Source organism: Cherax quadricarinatus, chromosome 55 (genome assembly GCF_038502225.1).
Source record: "Cherax quadricarinatus isolate ZL_2023a chromosome 55, ASM3850222v1, whole genome shotgun sequence".
NCBI lineage: Eukaryota > Metazoa > Arthropoda > Malacostraca > Decapoda > Parastacidae > Cherax > Cherax quadricarinatus.
This window is the reverse complement of record NC_091346.1, coordinates 7782416-7803312: the sequence shown is the minus strand read 5'-3', so window position 1 is coordinate 7803312 and position 20897 is coordinate 7782416. Positions and strand designations below refer to the sequence as shown.

General features: G+C 39.1%; 1 protein-coding gene across 3 annotated transcripts in view; it reads right to left on the bottom strand.

The window, feature by feature from the left end:
* The window catches only part of PolQ (DNA polymerase theta), a 270991-nt gene that overhangs the window by 215847 nt on the left and 34247 nt on the right, over positions 1 to 20897 (bottom strand). For all 3 annotated transcript variants that reach the window (XM_070096805.1, XM_070096803.1, XM_070096804.1), the window contains exons 5-8: positions 18697 to 18808; positions 7308 to 7423; positions 3281 to 3405; positions 2758 to 2905 (exon numbers count right to left, since the gene is read on the bottom strand). In XM_070096805.1, coding sequence (XP_069952906.1) covers positions 2758 to 2905; positions 3281 to 3405; positions 7308 to 7423; positions 18697 to 18808 — 501 coding nt within the window. The remainder of the gene's footprint in view (positions 1 to 2757; positions 2906 to 3280; positions 3406 to 7307; positions 7424 to 18696; positions 18809 to 20897) is intronic.

Sequence of the window (20897 nt, the reverse complement as noted above, 5' to 3'; positions counted from 1 at the left end):
TGAAACATATAAGTGAACAGTATTTACATAAGGCTAAAGAGGTCTTTGTGGCATTTATGGATTTGGAAAAGGCGTATGACAGGGTGGATAGGGGGGCAATGTGGCAGATGTTGCAGGTGTATGGTGTAGGAGGTAGGATACTGAAAGCAGTGAAGAGTTTTTACGAGGATAGTGAGGCTCAAGTTAGAGTATGTAGGAAAGAGGGAAATTATTTCCCAGTAAAAGTAGGCCTTAGACAAGGATGTGTGATATCACCGTGGTTGTTTAATATATTTATAGATGGGGTTGTAAGAGAAGTAAATGCGAGGGTCTTGGCAAGAGGCGTGGAGTTAAAAGATAAAGAATCACACATAAAGTGGGAGTTGTCACAGTTGCTCTTTGCTGATGACACTGTGCTCTTGGGAGATTCTGAAGAGAAGTTGCAGAGATTGGTGGATGAATTTGGTAGGGTGTGCAAAAGAAGAAAATTGAAAGTGAATACAGGAAAGAGTAAGGTTATGAGGATAACAAAAAGATTAGGTGATGAAAGATTGGATATCAGATTGGAGGGAGAGAGTATGGAGGAGGTGAATGTATTCAGATATTTGGGAGTGGACGTGTCAGCGGATGGGTCTATGAAAGATGAGGTGAATCATAGAATTGATGAGGGGAAAAGGGTGAGTGGTGCACTTAGGAGTCTGTGGAGACAAAGAACTTTGTCCTTGGAGGCAAAGAGGGGAATGTATGAGAGTATAGTTTTACCAACGCTTTTATAAGGGTGTGAAGCATGGGTGATGAATGTTGCAGCAAGGAGAAGGCTGGAGGCAGTGGAAATGTCATGTCTGAGAGCAATGTGTGGTGTGAATATAATGCAGAGAATTCGTAGTTTGGAAGTTAGGAGGAGGTGCGGGATTACCAAAACTGTTGTCCAGAGGGCTGAGGAAGGGTTGTTGAGGTGGTTCGGACATGTGGAGAGAATGGAGCGAAACAGAATAACTTCAAGAGTGTATCAGTCTGTAGTGGAAGGAAGGCGGGGTAGGGGTCGGCCTAGGAAAGGTTGGAGGGAGGGGGTAAAGGAGGTTTTGTGTGCGAGGGGCTTGGACTTCAAGCAGGCATGCGTGAGCGTGTTTGATAGGAGTGAATGGAGACAAATGGTTTTTAATACTTGACGTGCTGTTGGAGTGTGAGCAAAGTAACATTTATGAAGGGGTTCAGGGAAACCGGCAGGCCGGACTTGAGTCCTGGAGATGGAAAGTACAGTGCCTGCACTCTGAAGGAGGGGTGTTAATGTTGCAGTTTAAAAACTGTAGTGTAAAGCACCCTTCTGGCAAGACAGTGATGGAGTGAATGATGGTGAAAGTTTTTCTTTTTCGGGACACCCTGCCTTGGTGGGAATCAGCCAGTGTGATAATAAAAATAAATAAAATGTAGTAATGTATACAGGGAAAGGGGTTACTATCCCCTTGCTCCCAAAAATTGAAACGTTAACCAGAATTTTATAAGATCCCCATTAGTGAAATTTATATTGCATTGCTATTAACCCTTTCAGGGTCCGTGCCGTAGATCTACGGCCTTACGTTGAGGGTCCAAACAGTAGATCTACGCCATGAGCTCAGCTCACTCTAATAAGCTGTGAGTGGTACATATGGGCCTAGATATGAGATAATACATCTATGTGGTATGTGTGCACCACATAAAACAAATCCTGCAGCACACAGCGTATAATGAGAGAAAAAACTGAGACAGTAATTTTCGATTAAAAGAGCGACTTTGCAGTGCTTTTTTGTATGTTTTTTATAGTTGTATTGCGATTTCTTGGTCTCATCTGATAGAATGGAAGATATATTACAAAATATAGATGATTTTGATTGGTTTTAGTACTGGAAATGTCTTGAAACTGAGCTCAAATTAGTGAAAATGTTAAATTTTTGCCGATGTTCAAGATTAAACAAACGACCTCACACGTCTAATACACGGCAGCTGGTGGGTCTAATATACATTCACAAATGTGGTGATGATATTTATATAATTACTACAATATTGCATAACAGTAAATCTTCTATTTTTTGGTGTGAATAAAAATTCATTATGCGAATAAAAAATCAAAATGGAATTCATTTGTAAAGCCTGAAAACATAACTAATGAAGAGAGCAAATGTTAGTTTAGTGCCAGGAATGCCTGCATTGTTTACTCTGGACCCTATTTTAAAATTGGAATATTTTGAACTTTGTGTTAAATTGGCTAAATTACCAATTTCCGATCACTTTATTTTGAAGTTGAAACAGTTGACTGGGCGATTTCTTGTGCTCAATCGATAGAATAGAAGTAATACCAGTGAAATAGCTAAGAATTTGGTCGACTGGAATAATGTAATTGGCCTAAAATGGGAGTCAAAGTCGGCAAAATCGCCGATTCATAAATATCGCTGACACATCAAAATTCGCGACCATAATTTCGTCAATTTTCCATCAAATATCGTACTTTTTGTTTTATTACCTTTAGAAAAAGATTCTTTACCATTTCATAAGAAAAAATAACAAAAATTTTTTTTTTAAATTCTTGGACCCTGGTGCACACTTTGAAAATTGGCCTCTGGACCCTGAAAGGGTTAAATAATATGATGGAATTAGACAAAAGGGAGAGGCATTACATGTACAAAATGAGGCATGGATAAACATATCACAGCTTTAACAGACTCAGGTATGGATCCTAAAAGACACATCTACATATTTATTCTAACAAATACTATAAGTTAATTATGTAAAATATTACAGTACCTTCTTGGTGAGACTGCAGTGAGTGGACACAAACATGACCTTAGTGAGGAGTAGTTCCAGAAGGTATCCTCGGTGAGAGTCACCCAGCATGTGTAACTCGTCCACTACAATTATGCTGAGCTCATTCAGACGCTTATCCTCCATTAATCTAAAAAATTATAAATTTATTTTGTAAGCTAGAGTAATACTCTGTATTATTACTGTATTTAAATGTTAACTTTATTCACATCCTAATTTTTTTAAAGACCATATGATGAAAACCATGTTAATTTGTAACAGCTCATTACTACACTTTATCTTCATTCATCCTGTAAGACAGCTCAGGCAGAGCCTCAACCATTATTATTTCTTTAACTCACTGTTTAATTATATAGCCATTATTATTTCTTTAATGGAAAACACTGCAATTACTTATAAACATCAATACAATATTTTTAATCTGTAGAAACAACTGGCAACAGAGAGATCTGTTATCAATGCTGGAAGAGAACTCACATCTAAGCAGACTTCAGTCATACTGTACCTGTTCACAAGATTATTAGCTTTTTCAATAGTACAAACTGCAATATCTGTAGCTTTCAGGCCTCCAGGGGGATTGTGAGACCCCATAAAACCCTCGACACGTATACCAGCAATACCAAACATTTTCTGTTAGGAAAAAACAAAAAGCCACTAGTATTAAGTGCCCATCCATATTAAATATTTCCATGTAAAGCAGTGCATGCTGAATATGTGAAGAGTATCCCAGTGAGGCTCAGGTTAGGGTGAGTAGAAGAGAGGGAGACTACTTCCCGGTAAAAGTAGGTCTTAGACAGGGATGTGTAATGTCACCATGGTTGTTTAATATATTTATAGATGGGGTTGTAAAGGAAGTAAATGCTAGGGTGTTTGGGAGAGGGGTGGGATTAAATTATGGGGAATCAAATTCAAAATGGGAATTGACACAGTTACTTTTTGCTGATGATACTGTGCTTATGGGAGATTCTAAAGAAAAATTGCAAAGGTTAGTGGATGAGTTTGGGAATGTGTGTAAAGGTAGAAAGTTGAAAGTGAACATAGAAAAGAGTAAGGTGATGAGGGTGTCAAATGATTTAGATAAAGAAAAATTGGATATCAAATTGGGGAGGAGGAGTATGGAAGAAGTGAATGTTTTCAGATACTTGGGAGTTGACGTGTCGGCGGATGGATTTATGAAGGATGAGGTTAATCATAGAATTGATGAGGGAAAAAAGGTGAGTGGTGCATTGAGGTATATGTGGAGTCAAAAAACGTTATCTATGGAGGCAAAGAAGGGAATGTATGAAAGTATAGTAGTACCAACACTCTTATATGGGTGTGAAGCTTGGGTGGTAAATGCAGCAGCGAGGAGACGGTTGGAGGCAGTGGAGATGTCCTGTTTAAGGGCAATGTGTGGTGTAAATATTATGAAGAAAATTCGGAGTGTGGAAATTAGGAGAAGGTGTGGAGTTAATAAAAGTATTAGTCAGAGGGCAGAAGAGGGGTTGTTGAGGTGGTTTGGTCATTTAAAGAGAATGGATCAAAGTAGAATGACATGGAAAGCATATAAATCTATAGGGGAAGGAAGGCGGGGTAGGGGTCGTCCTCGAAAGGGTTGGAGAGAGGGGGTAAAGGAGGTTTTGTGGGTAAGGGGCTTGGACTTCCAGCAAGCGTGCGTGAGCGTGTTAGATAGGAGTGAATGGAGACGAATGGTACTTGGGACCTGACGATCTGTTGGAGTGTGAGCAGGGTAATATTTAGTGAAGGGATTCAGGGAAACCGGTTATTTTCATATAGTTGGACTTGAGTCCTGGAAATGGGAAGTACAATGCCTGCACTTTAAAGGAGGGGTTTGGGATATTGGCAGTTTGGAGGGATATGTTGTGTATCTTTATATGTGTATGCTTCTAGACTGTTGTATTCTGAGCACCTCTGCAAAAACAGTGATAATGTGCGAGTGTGGTGAAAGTGTTGAATGATGATGAAAGTATTTTCTTTTTGGGGATTTTCTTTCTTTTTTGGGTCACCCTGCCTCAGTGGGAGACGGCCGACTTGTTGAAAAAAAAAAAAAAAAAAAAAAAACAATCAACGAGGGGACTGTACTTTGGGAAACTTCTTGTTAGACAATCTCTCAGAAAAAACCATGGAATGGGTGGGGTTTGAACTCATGGCAAGTGAGTCATAAAACTCAGGCCAGTATTACTTACCTGCCATGGGTTCAAACCCCACTCGTTTTGTGGTTTGTTTTCAATCACATTACAATTTCATGAATCTTTCAGAACCCGAGGTGCAAGAGATGACTAATCTACATATGATTTTAAAGGTATCTATTGTTTGTCGGTAACAGAGTACCTAAAATAAAGTTGAAATAATGTTGGTAAAATTACTGACAATATGTAAAGTAAAAGGACACAAGTGCAACTAATGTGACATTTTTATTGTGGCAACGTTTCGCTCTCCAGGAGCTTTGTCAAGCCGTTATGTAACGGCTTGACAAAGCTCCTGAAGAGCGAAACGTTCCCACAATAAAAATGTCACATTAGTTGCACTTGTGTCCTTTTACTTTACATAAAATAAAGTTAATGAAATATCATTCATAGTTAATGAATGATATTTGTTTAACAATGATCAGATTAAATATGAAATGGACCTCAACACTGTGTTGCATTCTCTGACAGCAATACTTATATAAGAACAAGCTAATCATATTTATCATGAACTTTCATTATAAAATTTGCATACACTTCAAAGAAAAATAATCTACTGTATATATGTATACTAATACATTTTTTTTTTTTCAACAAGTCGGCCGTCTCCCACTGAGGCAGGGTGACCCAAAAAAGAAAGAAAATCTCCAAAAAGAAAATACTTTCATCATCATTCAACACTTTCACCTCACTCACACACAATCACTGTTTTTGCAGAGGTGCCCAGAATACAACAGTTTAGAAGTATATATGTATAAAAATACACAATATATCCCTCCAAACTGCCAATATCCCAAACCCCTTCTTTAGAGTGCAGGCATTGTACTTCCCATTTCCAGGACTCAAGTCCAGTTATATAAAATAACCGGCTTCCCTGAATCCCTTCACTAAATATTACCCTGCTCACACTCCAACAGATCGTCAGGTCCCAAATACCATTTGTCTCCATTCACTCCTATCTAACACGCTCACACACGCTTGCTGAAAGTCCAAACCCCTCACCCACAACAACTCCTTTACCCCCTCCCTCCAACCTTTTCGAGGACGACCCCCACCCGCCCTTCCTTACCCTTCAGATTTATACGCTCTCCATGTCATTCTACTTTGATCCATTCTCTATAAATGACCAAACCACCTCAACAAACCCTCTTCAGCCCTCTGACTAATACTTTTATTAACTCCACTCCTTCTCCTAATTTCCACACTCCGAATTTTCTGCCTAATATTTACACCACACTTAAACAGGACATCTCCACTGCCTCTAACCGCCTCCTCGCTGCAGCATTTACCACCCAAGCTTCACATCCATATAAGAGTGTTGGTACTACTATACTTTCATACATTCCCTTCTTTGCCTCCATAGATAATATTTTTTGCCTCCACATACACCTCAATGCACCACTCACCTTTTTTCCTTCATCAATTCTATGATTAACCTCATCCTTCATAAATCTATCCGCTGACACGTCAACTCCCAAATATCTGAAAACATTCACTTCTTCCATACTCCTCCTCCCCAATTTGATATCCAATTTTTCTTTATCTAAATCATTTGATACTCTCATCACCTTACTCTTTTCTATGTTCACTTTCAACTTTCTACCTTTAAACACTCCCAAATTCGTCCACTAACCTTTGCAATTTTTCTTTAGAATCTCCCATAAGCACAATATCATCAGCAAAAAGTTACTTTGCCACTTCCCATTTTGTATTTAATTCCCCATAATTTAATCCCACCCCTCTCCCGAACACCCAAGCATTTACTTCTTTTACAACCCCATCTATAAATATATAAAATAACCATGGTGACATTACACATCCCTGTCCTACCTGAAGGATCACAAAAAGATTTTTTTTTTTATCTTCCAATAGCTTCACAGTGTTACAAATTTCTTGAACTTTATTAAATATTTAATATGTACCAATCATAATCATTTACTATGTCAAATGAATCTTATATCACTAACTTATTTCAATGCTACCTCATAATTATAATCTAAACCCCACTGTTATGTACAGAACTTATCATGTTGTAAGTACAGCATTTATGTTAATCTGGCCACAATGCTTATCATAATAAAACAGTTCCCTTCAAATACATAAGATGTAATCCTAGAACTGAATTAACACACTGTAATTCTAGGAAATAAAATCTGACTTGATTTCATTTATCTGCTATCTTACATGTTCATGAGACAAAAAAAAATCCCAACAATACTGCCAGAATGCAAAGCATTTATCCAATTTCTGTTTCATACCAATTACATTCATTAACACAAGAGAACAATAAAATTACACTAACTTTAAAGGTAGTACACCACTACAGAATAACAATATTACACTAACCTGAAGGTAGTACATCTTCTCCCGTGCCACTGATACGAAAGGAAGGATGAAAACTCCTTTGCGTCCACTTTCCGCCACTCTCTTTAGCAGCAACAACTCAGCAACAAGAGTCTTGCCTGGAGTATAACAAAAATTAATCTGAGACTAGTGAAGAATAAAAGTCACAATACTGTGGCTGGAGACGAAACTAGACAACATTTTAGTTTGTCCTTGATGTGATACAGTTATGGATAGACTAAGATTACCATATATTATCTTTGTGGGTTATTATTATTTTTATTATTATTTTTTAACACACCAGCTGCCTCCCATTAAAGTCCCAAGGGTGACCTTGGTGGGAGACAGCTGTTGTCTTAAAAATTTAAATGATGATGAAAGTATTTTCCTTCTTTTTGGGTTTTTCTTTCTTTTTGGGTCACCCTGCCTCGGTGGGAAATGGCCAACGTGTTAAAAAAAATGAACTTAGGAAGGATAGGGAATGTGTAAAGCAAGTGTTTACACTGAAGCATATACATGATCAGTACTTAGATAAAGGTAAAGAGCTGTTTGTTACATTAATATATTTGGAAAAGACATATGATAGGGTGGGTCGGGAAGCCATGTTGAAAATGTATTTAATAAGAAGTAGGTTACTAAAAGCAGTTAAGAGTTTTTATACAGAGTGAGGTGCAAGTTAAGGTATGTAGAAGGAAAAGGAGGCTATTTCCCAGCGAAATTAGGACTTAGAGAGATGCATGATCCCACCATAATGGTTTAACATATTTATAGGAGGGGTTGTGAAAGAAGTGAATTCTTGGGCATTGGGAGGGTGTGGGATTGAATGACATTGGGTCTGATACAAAGTGGGAATTAAACCAGTTGTTCTTTACTGATGACACAGTCCTTTTAGGGAATTCTGAAGACAAGTTACAAGGGTTGGTGACAAATTGGAAGGGTACGTGTGTAAAAGAAGGAAATTAAAAGTTAACTTAGAAAAGAGCAAAGTGAGTACACCTTTAGTATAGTCCATCTCTACCACCAACACTTTCCTGACCTAATCCCAAACCATACCCCATTCCCAGCCATATCCCTGCTGAGTGTCTCGATGCCTTGCATGTATCATTTTTCTGGTGTCTGCCACATCCCTGCTGGTCCTCAAACCCCATCTCTAACCTGTCACGAATTGTAAAAAGCTAAAGCTGCAGCTGCTACACATGGCCTTGCAGCTGTGTCTAGCCTTGGCTCTTTCCTACTCTGACCTTTCTTATATCCACTTTCCACTTATCCCCTCAAAGGTTCTTATCTGAGAGTGAATGAAGTGAACTGACCAGGGTGATGAGGATAACAAAAAGTTTAGGCAATGACAGACTGAATACCACACAAAAGGGAGAAAATATTGAGGAAGTGGATGTATTTAGATATTTAGGAGTGGAAAGGTCAGAAGATTGAGTCTATTAAAGAGGAGGTGAACCATAAAATAGAGAGAAAGGTTTTGGGAGATGTTAAGCGAGTGTATAGGAGCGTTAGAGCCAAGTGAGAGAGTAATTGTGGTAAGGGACCTAAATACCAAAGTAGGAGAAGCTTTTAGAGAGGGTGTGGTAGGTAAGTTTGGGGTGCCAGGAGTAAATGATAATGGGGAGCATTTGATTGAACTTTGTATAGAAAGGGGTTTGGTTATAGGTAACACATATTTTAAGAAAAAGAGGATAAATAAGTAAACGTACAAGATATGACATAGGGCATAATGACAGTAGTTTGTTGGACTACATATTGGTAGATAAAGGACTGTTGGGTAGACTTCAGGATGTACATGTTTATAGAGGGGCCACAGATATATCAGATCAATTTTTAGTTATACCTACAGTAAGAGTAAAAGGTAGATGGGTTACAAGGAAATTGGAAGCAGCAAGTAAGAGAGAGGTGAAGGTTTATAAACTAAAGGAGGAGGCAGATAGGGTAAGATATAAACAACTGTTAGAGGACAGATGGGATAGTGTGAGTATAGGCAATGGGGTAGAAGATTTATGGGGTAAGTTTAAGAATACAGTGGACCACCGCCTTACAATATTATTTCATTCCAGAAGTCTGTTCGGGTGCCATTAGAGACCGAATTTGTTCCCATAAGGAATATTGTGAATTAGATTAGTCCGTTTCAGACCCCCAAAAATACACGTACAAAAGCACTTACAAAAATACACTTACATAATTGGTCAAGTTGGGAGCTGATCGTAAGGTGGGGATCCACTGTATAATGTTAGTGTGTCCAGCAGAAGTTTGTGGTTACAAGAAAGTAGGTATGGGAGGGAAGAAGAGCAACTGGTGGACTGTTGATGTAAAGAGAGTAGTAAGTGAGAAAAAGTTAGCATATGAGAGGTTTTTACATAGTAGAAGTGATGCAAGGAGGGAGGAGTTTATGGAGAGAAAAAGAGAGAGGCTAAGAGAGTGGTGAAGCAATGTAAAAAGAGAGCAAATGAGAGAGTGGGTGAGATTTTATCAAAAAATTTTGTTGAAAATAAGAAAAAGTTTGGGAGTGAGATTAATAAGCTGAGAAAGCCTAGGGAACAAATGGATATGTTAGTTAAAAATAGGAGAGGAGAGTTATTAAATGGAGAGTTAGAGGTATCAGGAAGATGGAGGGTTTATTTTGAGAAATTGTTAAATGTTGATGAAGATAGGGAAGCTGTGATTTCGTGTATAGGACAAGGAGGAATAACATCTAATAGGAGTAAGAAAGAACCAGCTGTGAGTGTGGGGAAAGTGCATGGGGCAGTGGGTAGAATGAAAGGGGGTAAAGCAGCTGGGATTGATGGGATAAAGATAGAAATGTTATAAGCAGGTGGGGATATAGTTTTGGACTGGTTGGTGTTTTTATTTAATAAATGTATGGAAGAGGGTAAGGTACCTAGAGACTGGCAAAGAGCAAACAGAGTTCCTTTGTATAAAGTCAAAGGGGACAAAAGAGTACAAAATTTATAAGGGAATAAGTCTGTTGGTAGACAGCAACCACCCAGGGGGGTACTACCGTCCTGCCAAGTGAGTGTGAAATGAAAGCCTGTAATTGTTTTACATGATGGTAGGACTGCTGGTGTCTTTTGTCTGTCTCATAAATATGCAAGATTACAGGTACGTCTTGTTACTTCTACTTACACTTAGGTCACACTACATATACATTTACATGTTTATTTATACACACTCATCTGAGTTTTCTTGGATTTTATCTTAATAGTTCTTGGTCTTCTTGCTTTTCCTTTTATATCCATGGGGAAGTGGAATAAGAATCTTTCCTCCGTAAGCCATGCGTGTTGTAAAAGTCAACTAAAATGCCGGGAACAATGGGCTAGTAACCCCCTTTCCTGTAATAATTACTAAAAAGAATAAGAAGAAAATTGTCAAAGTGGAAAGTCTGAATGTGCGTGGACGTTGTGCAAATGATAAGAAAGGAGATGATTGTGTATGTTATGAATGAGAAGAAGCTGGATGTCCTGGCTTTAAGTGAAACAAAGCTGAAGGGGGTGGGAGAGTTTCAGTGGAGAGGAATAAATGGGATTAGGTCAGGGGTTTCAAATAGAGTTAGAGCTAAAGAAGGAGTAGCAATAATGTTGAAGGATAACTTATGGCAGGAAAAGAGAGACTACAACTGTATTAATTCAAGGATTATGTGGAGTAAAATAAAGATTGGATGTGAAAAGCGGGTTATAGTAAGTGTATATGCACCTGGAGAAGAGAGAAGTGTAGAGGAGAGAGAGAGATTTTGGGAAATGTTGAGTGAATGCATGGGGAGTTTTGAACCAAGTGTGAGAGTAATGGTGGTTGGGGATTTCAATGCTAAAGTGGGCAAAAATGTTGTAGAGGGAGTAGTAAGTAATTTTGGGGTGTCAGGGGTAAATGAAAATGGGGAGCCTTTAATTGAGGTATGTGTAGAAAGAGGTTTGGTAATAAGTAATACATATTTTATGAAGAAGAGGATAAATAAATATACAAGGTATGATATAACACGTAATGAAAGTAGTTTGTTAGATTATGTAATGGTGGATAAAAGGTTGATGGGTAGGCTCCAGGATGTACACGTTTATAGAGGGGCAACTGATATATAAGATCATTATTTAGTTGTAGCTACAGTTAGAGTAAGAGGTAGGTGGGTGGGAAAAGAGGAAAATGGCAACAACAAGCAAGAGGGAGGTGAAAGTGTATAAACTAAGGGAGGAGGAAGTTCGAGTGAGATATAAGCAACTACAGTGGACCCCCGGTTAACGATTTTAATCCGTGCAAGAGGGGTAATTGTTATGCGAAATAATCGTTATGTGAATGAATTTTCCCCATAAGAAATAATGGAAATAAAATTAATCCGTGCAAGACACCCAAAAGTATGAAAAAAAAAATTTTTTACCACATGAAATGTTAATTTTAATACACACAAACTGAAAAAGGCATGCACACTTACATGACACTTACTTTTATTGAAGATCTGGTGATGATTGATGGGATGGGAGGAGGGGAGAGCATTATCTTCTTACTGTTTAGAAGGGGAATCCCCTTCCATTAGGACTTGAGGTAGCAAGTCCTTTTCCGGGGTTACTTCCCTTCTTCTTTTAATGCCACTAGGACCAGCTTGAGAGTCACTGGACCTCTGTCGCACAACAAATCTGTCCATAGAGCTCTGTACCTCCCGTTCCTTTACGATTTGTCTAAAATGGGCCACAACATTGTCATTGAAATAGTCACCAGCACGGCTTGCAACAGCTGTGTCAGGGTGATTTTCATCCATAAAGGTTTGCAGTTCAACCCACTGTGCACACATTTCCTTAATCTTTGAAGTAGGCACAATGGATTCCACAACTGGCATAGGCTTCTCAGGGTTAGCCCCAAACCCTTCAAAATCTTTCTTAATTTCCATACTAATTCTCACCCTTTTTACCACAGGGTTGGCACTAGAAGCTTTCTTGGGGCCCATGGTCACTTATTTTCCAGAAACACCACCGAAAACACTGTAATAATACGAAATATTCCGAGTGTATGCTTGGATGTTAGCGCGGAGGCTGCCTGGTAAACAATGGCATGGGCGGCACATGTGAGGCTGGGTGAGGGCGCACATTGGACGCGTCTCGGACGAAAATCGGTGAGCGGGTTTTTAATCGGTATGCGCGGCAAAAATTTTGCGATTAAAGTAAGCGGTATGCGAAATAATCGCTATGTGATGCCATCGTTATGCGGGGGTCCACTGTATTGGCAGAAAGGTGGACTGGTGCAAGTATGAGTAGTGGGGGGGAAGGGTTGAAGAGGGTTGGAATAGTTTTAAAAATGCAGTATTAGAATGTGGGGCAGAAGTTTGTTGTTATAGGAGAGTGGGTGCAGAAAGAATGAAGAGTGATTGGTGGGATGATGAAGTAAAGGGTGTGATAAAAGAGAAAAAGTTAGCTTATGAGAGGTTTTTACAAAGCAGAAGTGTTATAAGAAGAGTAGAGTATATGGAGAGTAAAAGAAAGGTGAAGAGAGTGGTGAGAGAGTGCAAAAGGAGAGCAGATGATAGAGTGGGAGAGGCACTGTCAAGGAATTTTAATGAAAATAAGAAAAATTTTTGGAGTTAAACAAGTTAAGAAAGCCTAGAGAACGAATGGATTTGTCAGTTAAAAACAGAGTAGGGGAGTTAGTAGATGGGGAGATGGAGGTTTTGGGTAGATGGCGAGAATATTTTGAGGAACTTTTAAATGTCGACGAAGAAAAGGAAGCGGTAATTTCATGCACTGGCCAGGGAGGTATACCATCTTTTAGGAGTGAAGAAGAACAGGATGTGAGTGTGGGGGAGGTGCGTGAGGCATTACGTAGAATGAAAGGGGGTAAAGCAGCTGGAACTGATGGGATCATGACAGAAATATTAAAAGCAGGGGAGGATATAGTGTTGGAGTGGTTGGTATTTTTGTTTAATAAATGTATGAAAGAGGGGAATGTACCAAGGGATTGGCAGAGAGCATGTATAGTCCCTTTATATAAAGGGAAGGGGGACAAAAGAGATTGTAAAAATTATAGAGGAATAAGTTTACTGAGTATACGGTAGGGTTATAATTGAAAGAATTAGAGGTAAGACAGAATGTAGGATTGCGGATGAGCAAGGAGGTTTCAGAGTGGGTAGGGGATGTGTAGATCAAGTGTTTACATTGAGGCATATATGTGAACAGTATTTAGATAAAGGTAGGGAAGTTTTTACTGCATTTATGGATTTAGAAAAGGCATATGACAGAGTGGATAGGGGAGCAATGTGGCAGATGTTGCAAGTACTATATGGAATAGGAGGTAAGTTACTAAATGCTGTAAAGAGTTTTTATGAGGATAGTGAGGCTCAGGTTAGGGTGTGTAGAAGAGAGGGAGACTACTTCCCGGTAAAAGTAGGTCTTAGACAGGGATGTGTAATGTCACCATGGTTGTTTAATATATTTATAGATGGGGTTGTAAAAGAAGTAAATGCTAGGGTGTTCGGGAGAGGGGTGGGATTAACCCTTAAATGGTCCAAATGTATATATACATTTTTTCAACATCTGAAAGTATGTAAAAAAATGTAGATCTTTTTTTTTTTTGTTTTACATGTGAAAATGTGTAAAAAAACCTTTATCTACATTTTTTTTTATATTTGAAAATATGTAAAAAAAAGTAGATCTACTTTTGTAGCACTACGAATTTGAACGTCGATCTGTTTGGACCGTTTAAGGGTTAAATTATGGGGAATCAAATACAAAATGGGAACTGACACAGTTGCTTTTTGCTGATGATACTGTGCTTATGGGAGATTCTAAAGAAAAATAGCAAAGGTTAGTGGATGAGTTTGGGAATGTGTGTAAAGGTAGAAAGTGGAAAGTGAACATAGAAAAGAGTAAGGTGATGAGGGTATCAAATGATTTAGATAAAGAGAAATTGGATATCAAACTGGGGAGGAGGAGTATGGAAGAAGTGAATGTTTTCAGATACTTGGGAGTTGACGTGTCAGCGGATGGATTTATGAAGGATGAGGTTAATGATAAAATTGATGAGGGAAAAAAGGTGAGTGGTGCATTGAGGTATATGTGGAGACAAAAAACGTTATCTATGGAGGCAAAGAAGGCAATGTATGAAAGTATAATAGTACCAACACTCTTATATGGGTGTGAAGCTTGGGTTGTGAATGCAGCAGCGAGGAGGCGGTTGGAAACAGTGGAGATGTCCTGTCTAAGGGCAATGTGTGGTGTAAATATTATGCAGAAAATTCGGAGTGTGGAAATTAGGTGTGGAGCTAATAAAGGAATCAGTCAGAGGGCTGAAGAGGGCTTGTTGAGGTGGTTTGGTCATTTAGAGAGAATGGATCAAAGTAGAATGACATAGAGAGCGTATAAATCTGTAGGGGAAGGAAGGCGGGGTAGGGGTCGTCCTCGAAAAGGTTGGAGGGAGGGGGTAAAGGAGGTGTTGTGGGTGAGGGGCTTGGACTTCCAGCAAGCGTGCATGAGTGTGTTAGATAGGAGTGAATGGAGATGAATGGTATTTGGGACCTGACGATCTGTTGGAGTGTGAGCAGGGTAATATTTAGTGAAGGGATTCTGGGAAACCGGTTATTTTTATATAGCCAGACTTGAGTCCTGGAAATGGGAAGTATAATGCCTGTACTCTAAAGGAGAGGTTCGGGATATTAGCAGTTTGGAGGGATATGTTGTGTATCTTTATAGGTATATGCTTCTAAACTGTTGTGTTCTGAGCACTTCTGCAAAAACAGTGATTATGTGTGAGTGAGGTGAAAGTGTTGAATGATGATGAAAGTATTTTCTTTTTTTGGGGATTTTCTTTCTTTTTTGGGTCACCCTGCCTCGGTGGGAGACGGCTGACTTGTTAAAAAAAATAAAAAAAAAAAAAGTCTGTTGAGAATACCTGGTAAAGTGTATGGTAGAATTATTATTGAAAGAATTAAGAGTAAGACAGAGTAGGATAGCAGAAGAACAAGGAGACTTTAGGAAGAGTAGGGGTGTGTAGACCAAGTGTTTGCAGTGAAACATATAGGTGAACAATATTTAGATAAGGGTAAAGAGGTTTTTGTGGCATTTATACATTTGGAAAAGGTGTATGATAGGGTGGATAGTGAGGCAATGTGGCAGTTGTTGCAAATGTATGGAATAGGAGGCAAGTTACTGAAAGCAGTGAAGAGTCTTTACGAGGATAGTGAGGCTCAGGTTAGAGTATGTAGGCGAGAGGGGGATTATTTCCCAGTAACTGTATTCCTTAGACAGGGATGTGTGATGTCACCACGGTTGTTCAACATATTTATAGATGGACTTGTAAGAGAAGTGAATGCTTGGGTGATGGCAAGAGGTGTGGGGTTAAAAGATAAGGAATCTAACACAAAGTGGGAGTTGTCACAGTTGCTCTTTGCTGATGACACTGTGCTTTTGGGCGAGTCTGAAGAGAAGTTGCAGAGGTTGGTTGATGAGTTTGGTAGGGTATGTAAAAGAAGAAAATTAAATGTGAATATAGGAAAGAGCAAGGTGATAAGGATAGCAAAAACATTAGGTAACAGAAGATTGAATATCAGACTGGAGGGAGAGAGTATGAAGGAGGTGATGTATTCAGATATTTGGGAGTGGACATGTCAGCAGATGGGTCTACGAAAGACGAGGTAATTCATAGAACTGACGGGGGAAAAAAGGTGAGTGGTGCACTGAGGAGTTTATTGAGACAAAGAAAATTATCCATGACAGCAAAGAGAGGAATGTATGAGAGTATAGTTATACCAACGCTCATGTATGGGTGTGAGGTACAGGTTATGAATGTTACAACAAGGAGAAAGTTGGAGGCAGTGGAGATGTCACGTCTGAGGGCAATGTGTAGTGTGAATGAATATAATACAGAGAATCCGCAGTTTGGAGATTAGGAGGAGCTGTGGGATTACCAAAACTATTATCCAGAGAGCTGAGGAGAGGTTGTTGAGATGGTTTGGACATGCAGAGAGGGTGGAACGAAATAGAATGATTTCAAGAGTGTACAGATCTGTAGTGGAGGGAAGGCGGGTTAGGGGTCGGAAAGGTTGGAGGGAGGGGGTAAAGGTGGTTTTGTGTGTGAGGGGCTTGGACTTCCAGCAAGCGTGTGAGAGCGTGTTAGATAGGAGCGAATGGAGACAAACGGTTTTTAGGACTTGACGTGCTGTTGGAGTGTGAGTAAGGTAACATTTATGAAGGGATTCAGGGAAACTGGCAGGCCGGACTTGAGTCCTGGAGATGGGAAGTACAGTGCCGGCACTCTGAAGGAGGGGTGTTAATGTTGCAGTTTTATAACTGTAGTGTAAGCATGCCTCTGGCAAGACAGTGATGGAGTGAATGATGACGAAAATTTTTCTTTTTCAGCCACCCTGCCTTGGTGGGAAACGGCCCATGTGTTAATAAAAAAAAAAATAATATGAGTATATCTCTTCTCCATGGGGAAGTGGAACAGAATTCTTCCTCCATAAGCCATGCGTGTCGTTAGAGGCGACTAAAATGCCGGGAGCAAGGGGCTAGTAACCTCTTCTCCCGTATATATTACTAAATTTAAAATGAGAAACTTTTGTTTTTCCTTTTGGGCCACGCCACCTCAGTGGGATACGGCTGGCACATTGAAAGTAGAAGAAGAGTGTATCTCTTGTATATTTAGTAGGTTCGGGCTTTAGAAAAGTGGTGGGGCGTCCTGTCTAGCACAGGAGTTGGTAATCATCTGCACAGTAGGTTTTTGTTAAGTTATTAAAGGTTTAAGGTGGTTGGCTGTGGTTGATCCCCAGACACAAATATCATAGTTGAGGTAGGAGTATACATATATGTATTAAAGAGTGATATAGGGTAAGGAGTGTCATTTGGAGCACACAGGACTGTATCTTGGAAAGGATGCCTACTGATTTGGTAATTTTCTTGGATATATGCTGGATGTGGGAATGAAATTTAAGATTACAGTCAAGGTGAAGACCTAGAAATTTACTCTCAGTGTCTTGTAATGGGGGAACCATTTATCAATATATATTAAGTTGGATATTTAAGGCTCTCCTAGGTAGTAGGTTGGTAGACAGCAACCGCCCAGGGAGGTACTAATGTCCTGCCAAGTGAGTGTAAAACGAAAGCCTGTAATTGTGTTACATGATGGTAGGATTGCTGGTGTCCTTTTTTCTGTCTCAGGAACATGCAAGATTTCAGGTATGTCTTGCTACTTCTACTTACACTTAGGTCACACTACACATACATGTATAAGCGTATATATACGTACCCCTCTGGGTTTTCTTCTATTTTCTTTCTAATTCTTGTTCTTGTTTATTTCCTCTTATCTCCATGGGGAAGTGGAACAGAATTCTTCCTCCGTAAGCCATGCGTGTTGTAAGAGGCGACTAAAATGCTGGGAGCAAGGGGCTAGTAACCCCTTCTCCTGTATATATACTAAATTTGAAAGGAGAAACTTTTGTTTTTCCTTTTGGGCCACCCCGCCTCAGTGGGATACAGCCGGTGTGTTGAAAGAAGAAGATTTAAGGCTCTGTTTCTGAACAGCTTGAAGTATGTTTAGTCTATGTTGAGACTGAGTTTGTTGGTCATCATCCAAGTATATATATTTTTAGTATCTCTAAGTACAGCTGGGTTTGAGTGGGAGTAGACATTAGTAGTGTCGACTGTGAATAGAACTGGTTTAAGGAGTTGAGATGCACTGGGGAGATCATTGATGTAGATGACAAAGAGGAGTGGGCCTAGGACACTACCCTGGGGCACCCCAACAGCTACAGGCTGAATAGTGGAGTTGACTCTATTTGCGTATACATACTGGTGTCTACTGTTAAGATAAGATATTAGGTAACTGAGGGAATGTCCTCTGAGCCTGTGGTGGATTATTTTTAGGTGCAGAAGATTGTGGCCCACTGTATCAAATGCTTTCCATAGGTCAATGAAGAGCATCAGTGGATGTTCATTTTTATTGAAGGCTGTATATGTATTAGTTCGAGCATTTATATAATAGCATCATCATACTTTTTTTGATCTAAACCCAAACTGGCAGGGGTTAAGTATGTTGTTGTATATAAGATAGGAGTTAAGTTGTTTGTGTATTATTTTTTTTGAATATTTTAGAAAGCAAGGGCAAGTTTGATACAGGTCTTATGAAGGAAACACAGACACAAATGCAGTACATAATGCAATCCTTTACTGATTACATTTTGCTCACACAGTGGGATTTATCAAGTCACAAACAGATCTGTCTGTGACTTGATAAAACCCACTGTATGAGCAAAACGGAGTCAATAAAGGATTGTACTATATTGCATTTGTGTCTATTTTTCCACTGAGTCAGTATTTAATACCATTTATCTGGCACCTATGAAGATGTAATACACAAATCAAGACATCAATTAAATGAAGACAACGAGCAAAGTTAATAGTATTTAATAAACTTAGCATACCGGCTGATGTAGGTGCAGAATAAACAAGATTTCTTCCATCAAGGACCTTTGGCATGCTCAAACACTCTGCTTGCCAGGGAAACATTGTCTTGATTCCATTCTTCACATAACACTAAATATGAAAAAAAAGGGATAGTGCATAATCAGTTTAATAAAATTTGGCAGAAGGAAGAATTTAGCAAAGTAAACGAAGCATTACATAATATAATAAGAGAACAACTGTTGAAAAGTGACCAAGATAATAAGAAAGCTTTTGTAGCTGGAAATTTCACCTATAAACAAATAAATTGGGCAACCTTTTGAGGTTAGAACTATAAGTAAATAGTTAACAGAGTTCTGTAACATAATGATCTTTTTATGCAACAGCATATAAATAAAGCAATATGACTGAGAGAAAGTAACACATTATCAGTACTTAACTAGAGCAATAGAAGAAATTTGTGAGGCTCAGGTTAGGGTGTGTAGGAGAGATGGAAATTACTTTCCAGTAAAAGTAGGTCTTAGACAGGGATGTGTAATGTCACCATGGTTGTTTAACATTTTTATAGATGGGGTTGTAAAAGAAGTAAATGCTAGGGTACTGGGGAGAGGGGTGGGTTTAAATTATGGGGAATCAAGTACAAAATGGGAGTTGGTACAGCTACTTTTTGCTGATGATACTGTGCTTATGGGAGATTCTAAAGAAAAGTTGCAGAGGTTAGTGGACAAGTTTGGGAGGGTGTCTAAAGGTAGAAAGTTGAAAGGAAACATAGATAATATTAAGATAATGAGGGTATCAAATGATTTAGATAAAGAAAAACTGGATATCACACTGGAGAGAGGGAGTACGGAAGAAGTGAATGTTTTCAGATATTTGGGAGTTGACTTGTCAGAGGATAAGTTTATGAAGGGCAAGGTTAGCCATAGAATTGATGAAGGAAAAAAAGTGGGTGGTGTGTTAAGGTATCTGTGGAGACAAAAAAACGTTATCCATGGAGGCAAAGAAGGGAATGTATGAGAGTATAGTGGTACCAACACTCTTGTATGGGTATGAAGCATGGGTTGTGAATGCAGCAGCGAGGAGGTGGCTTGAGGCAATGGAGATGTTATGTCTAAGGGCAGTGTGTGGTGTAAATATTATGCAGAGAATTCATAGTGAGGTAGTAGGTAGTAGGTTGGTAGACAGCAACCACCCAGGGAAGTACTACTGTCCTGCCAGATGACTGTGAAACAGAAACCTGTAACTGTTTTGCATGATGGTAGGATTGCTGGTTTCTTTTTCTGTCTCATAAACACGCTAGATAACAGGGATATCTTGCTACTCCTACTTACACTTTGGTCACACTTCACAGACACGCACATGCATATATATATACATACATCTAGGTTTTTCTCCTTTTTCTAAATAGCTCTTGTCCTTCTTTATTTCTTCTATTGTCCATGGGGAAGTGGAAAAGAATCTTTCCTCCGTAAGCCATGCGTGTCGTATGAGGTGACTAAAATGCCGGAAGCAATGGGCTAGTAACCCCTTCTCCTGTAGACATTTACTAAAAAAAAGAAGAAAAACTTTATAAAACTGGGATGCTTAAATGTGCGTGGATGTAGTGCAGATGACAAGAAACAGATGATTGCTGATGTTATGAATGAAAAGAAGTTGGATGTCCTGGCCCTAAGCGAAACAAAGCTGAAGGGGGTAGGGGAGTTTCGGTGGGGGGAAATAAATGGGATTAAATCTGGAGTATCTGAGAGAGTTAGAGCAAAGGAAGGGGTAGCAGTAATGTTGAATGATCAGTTATGGAAGGAGAAAAGAGAATATGAATGTGTAAATTCAAGAATTATGTGGATTAAAGTAAAGGTTGGATGCGAGAAGTGGGTCATAATAAGCGTGTATGCACCTGGAGAAGAGAGGAATGCAGAGGAGAGAGAGAGATTTTGGGAGATTTTAAGTGAATGTATAGGAGCCTTTGAACCAAGTGAGAGAGTGATTGTGGTAGGGGATCTGAATGCTAAAGTAGGAGAAACTTTTAGAGAGGGTGTGGTAGGTAAGTTTGGGGTGCCAGGTGTAAATGAAAATGTGAGCCCTTTGATTGAACTTTGTATAGAAAGGGGTTTAGTTATAGGTAATACATATTTTAAGAAAAAGAGGATAAATAAGTATACAAGATATGATGTAGGGCAAAATGACAGTAGTTTGTTGGATTATGTATTGGTAGATAAAAGAC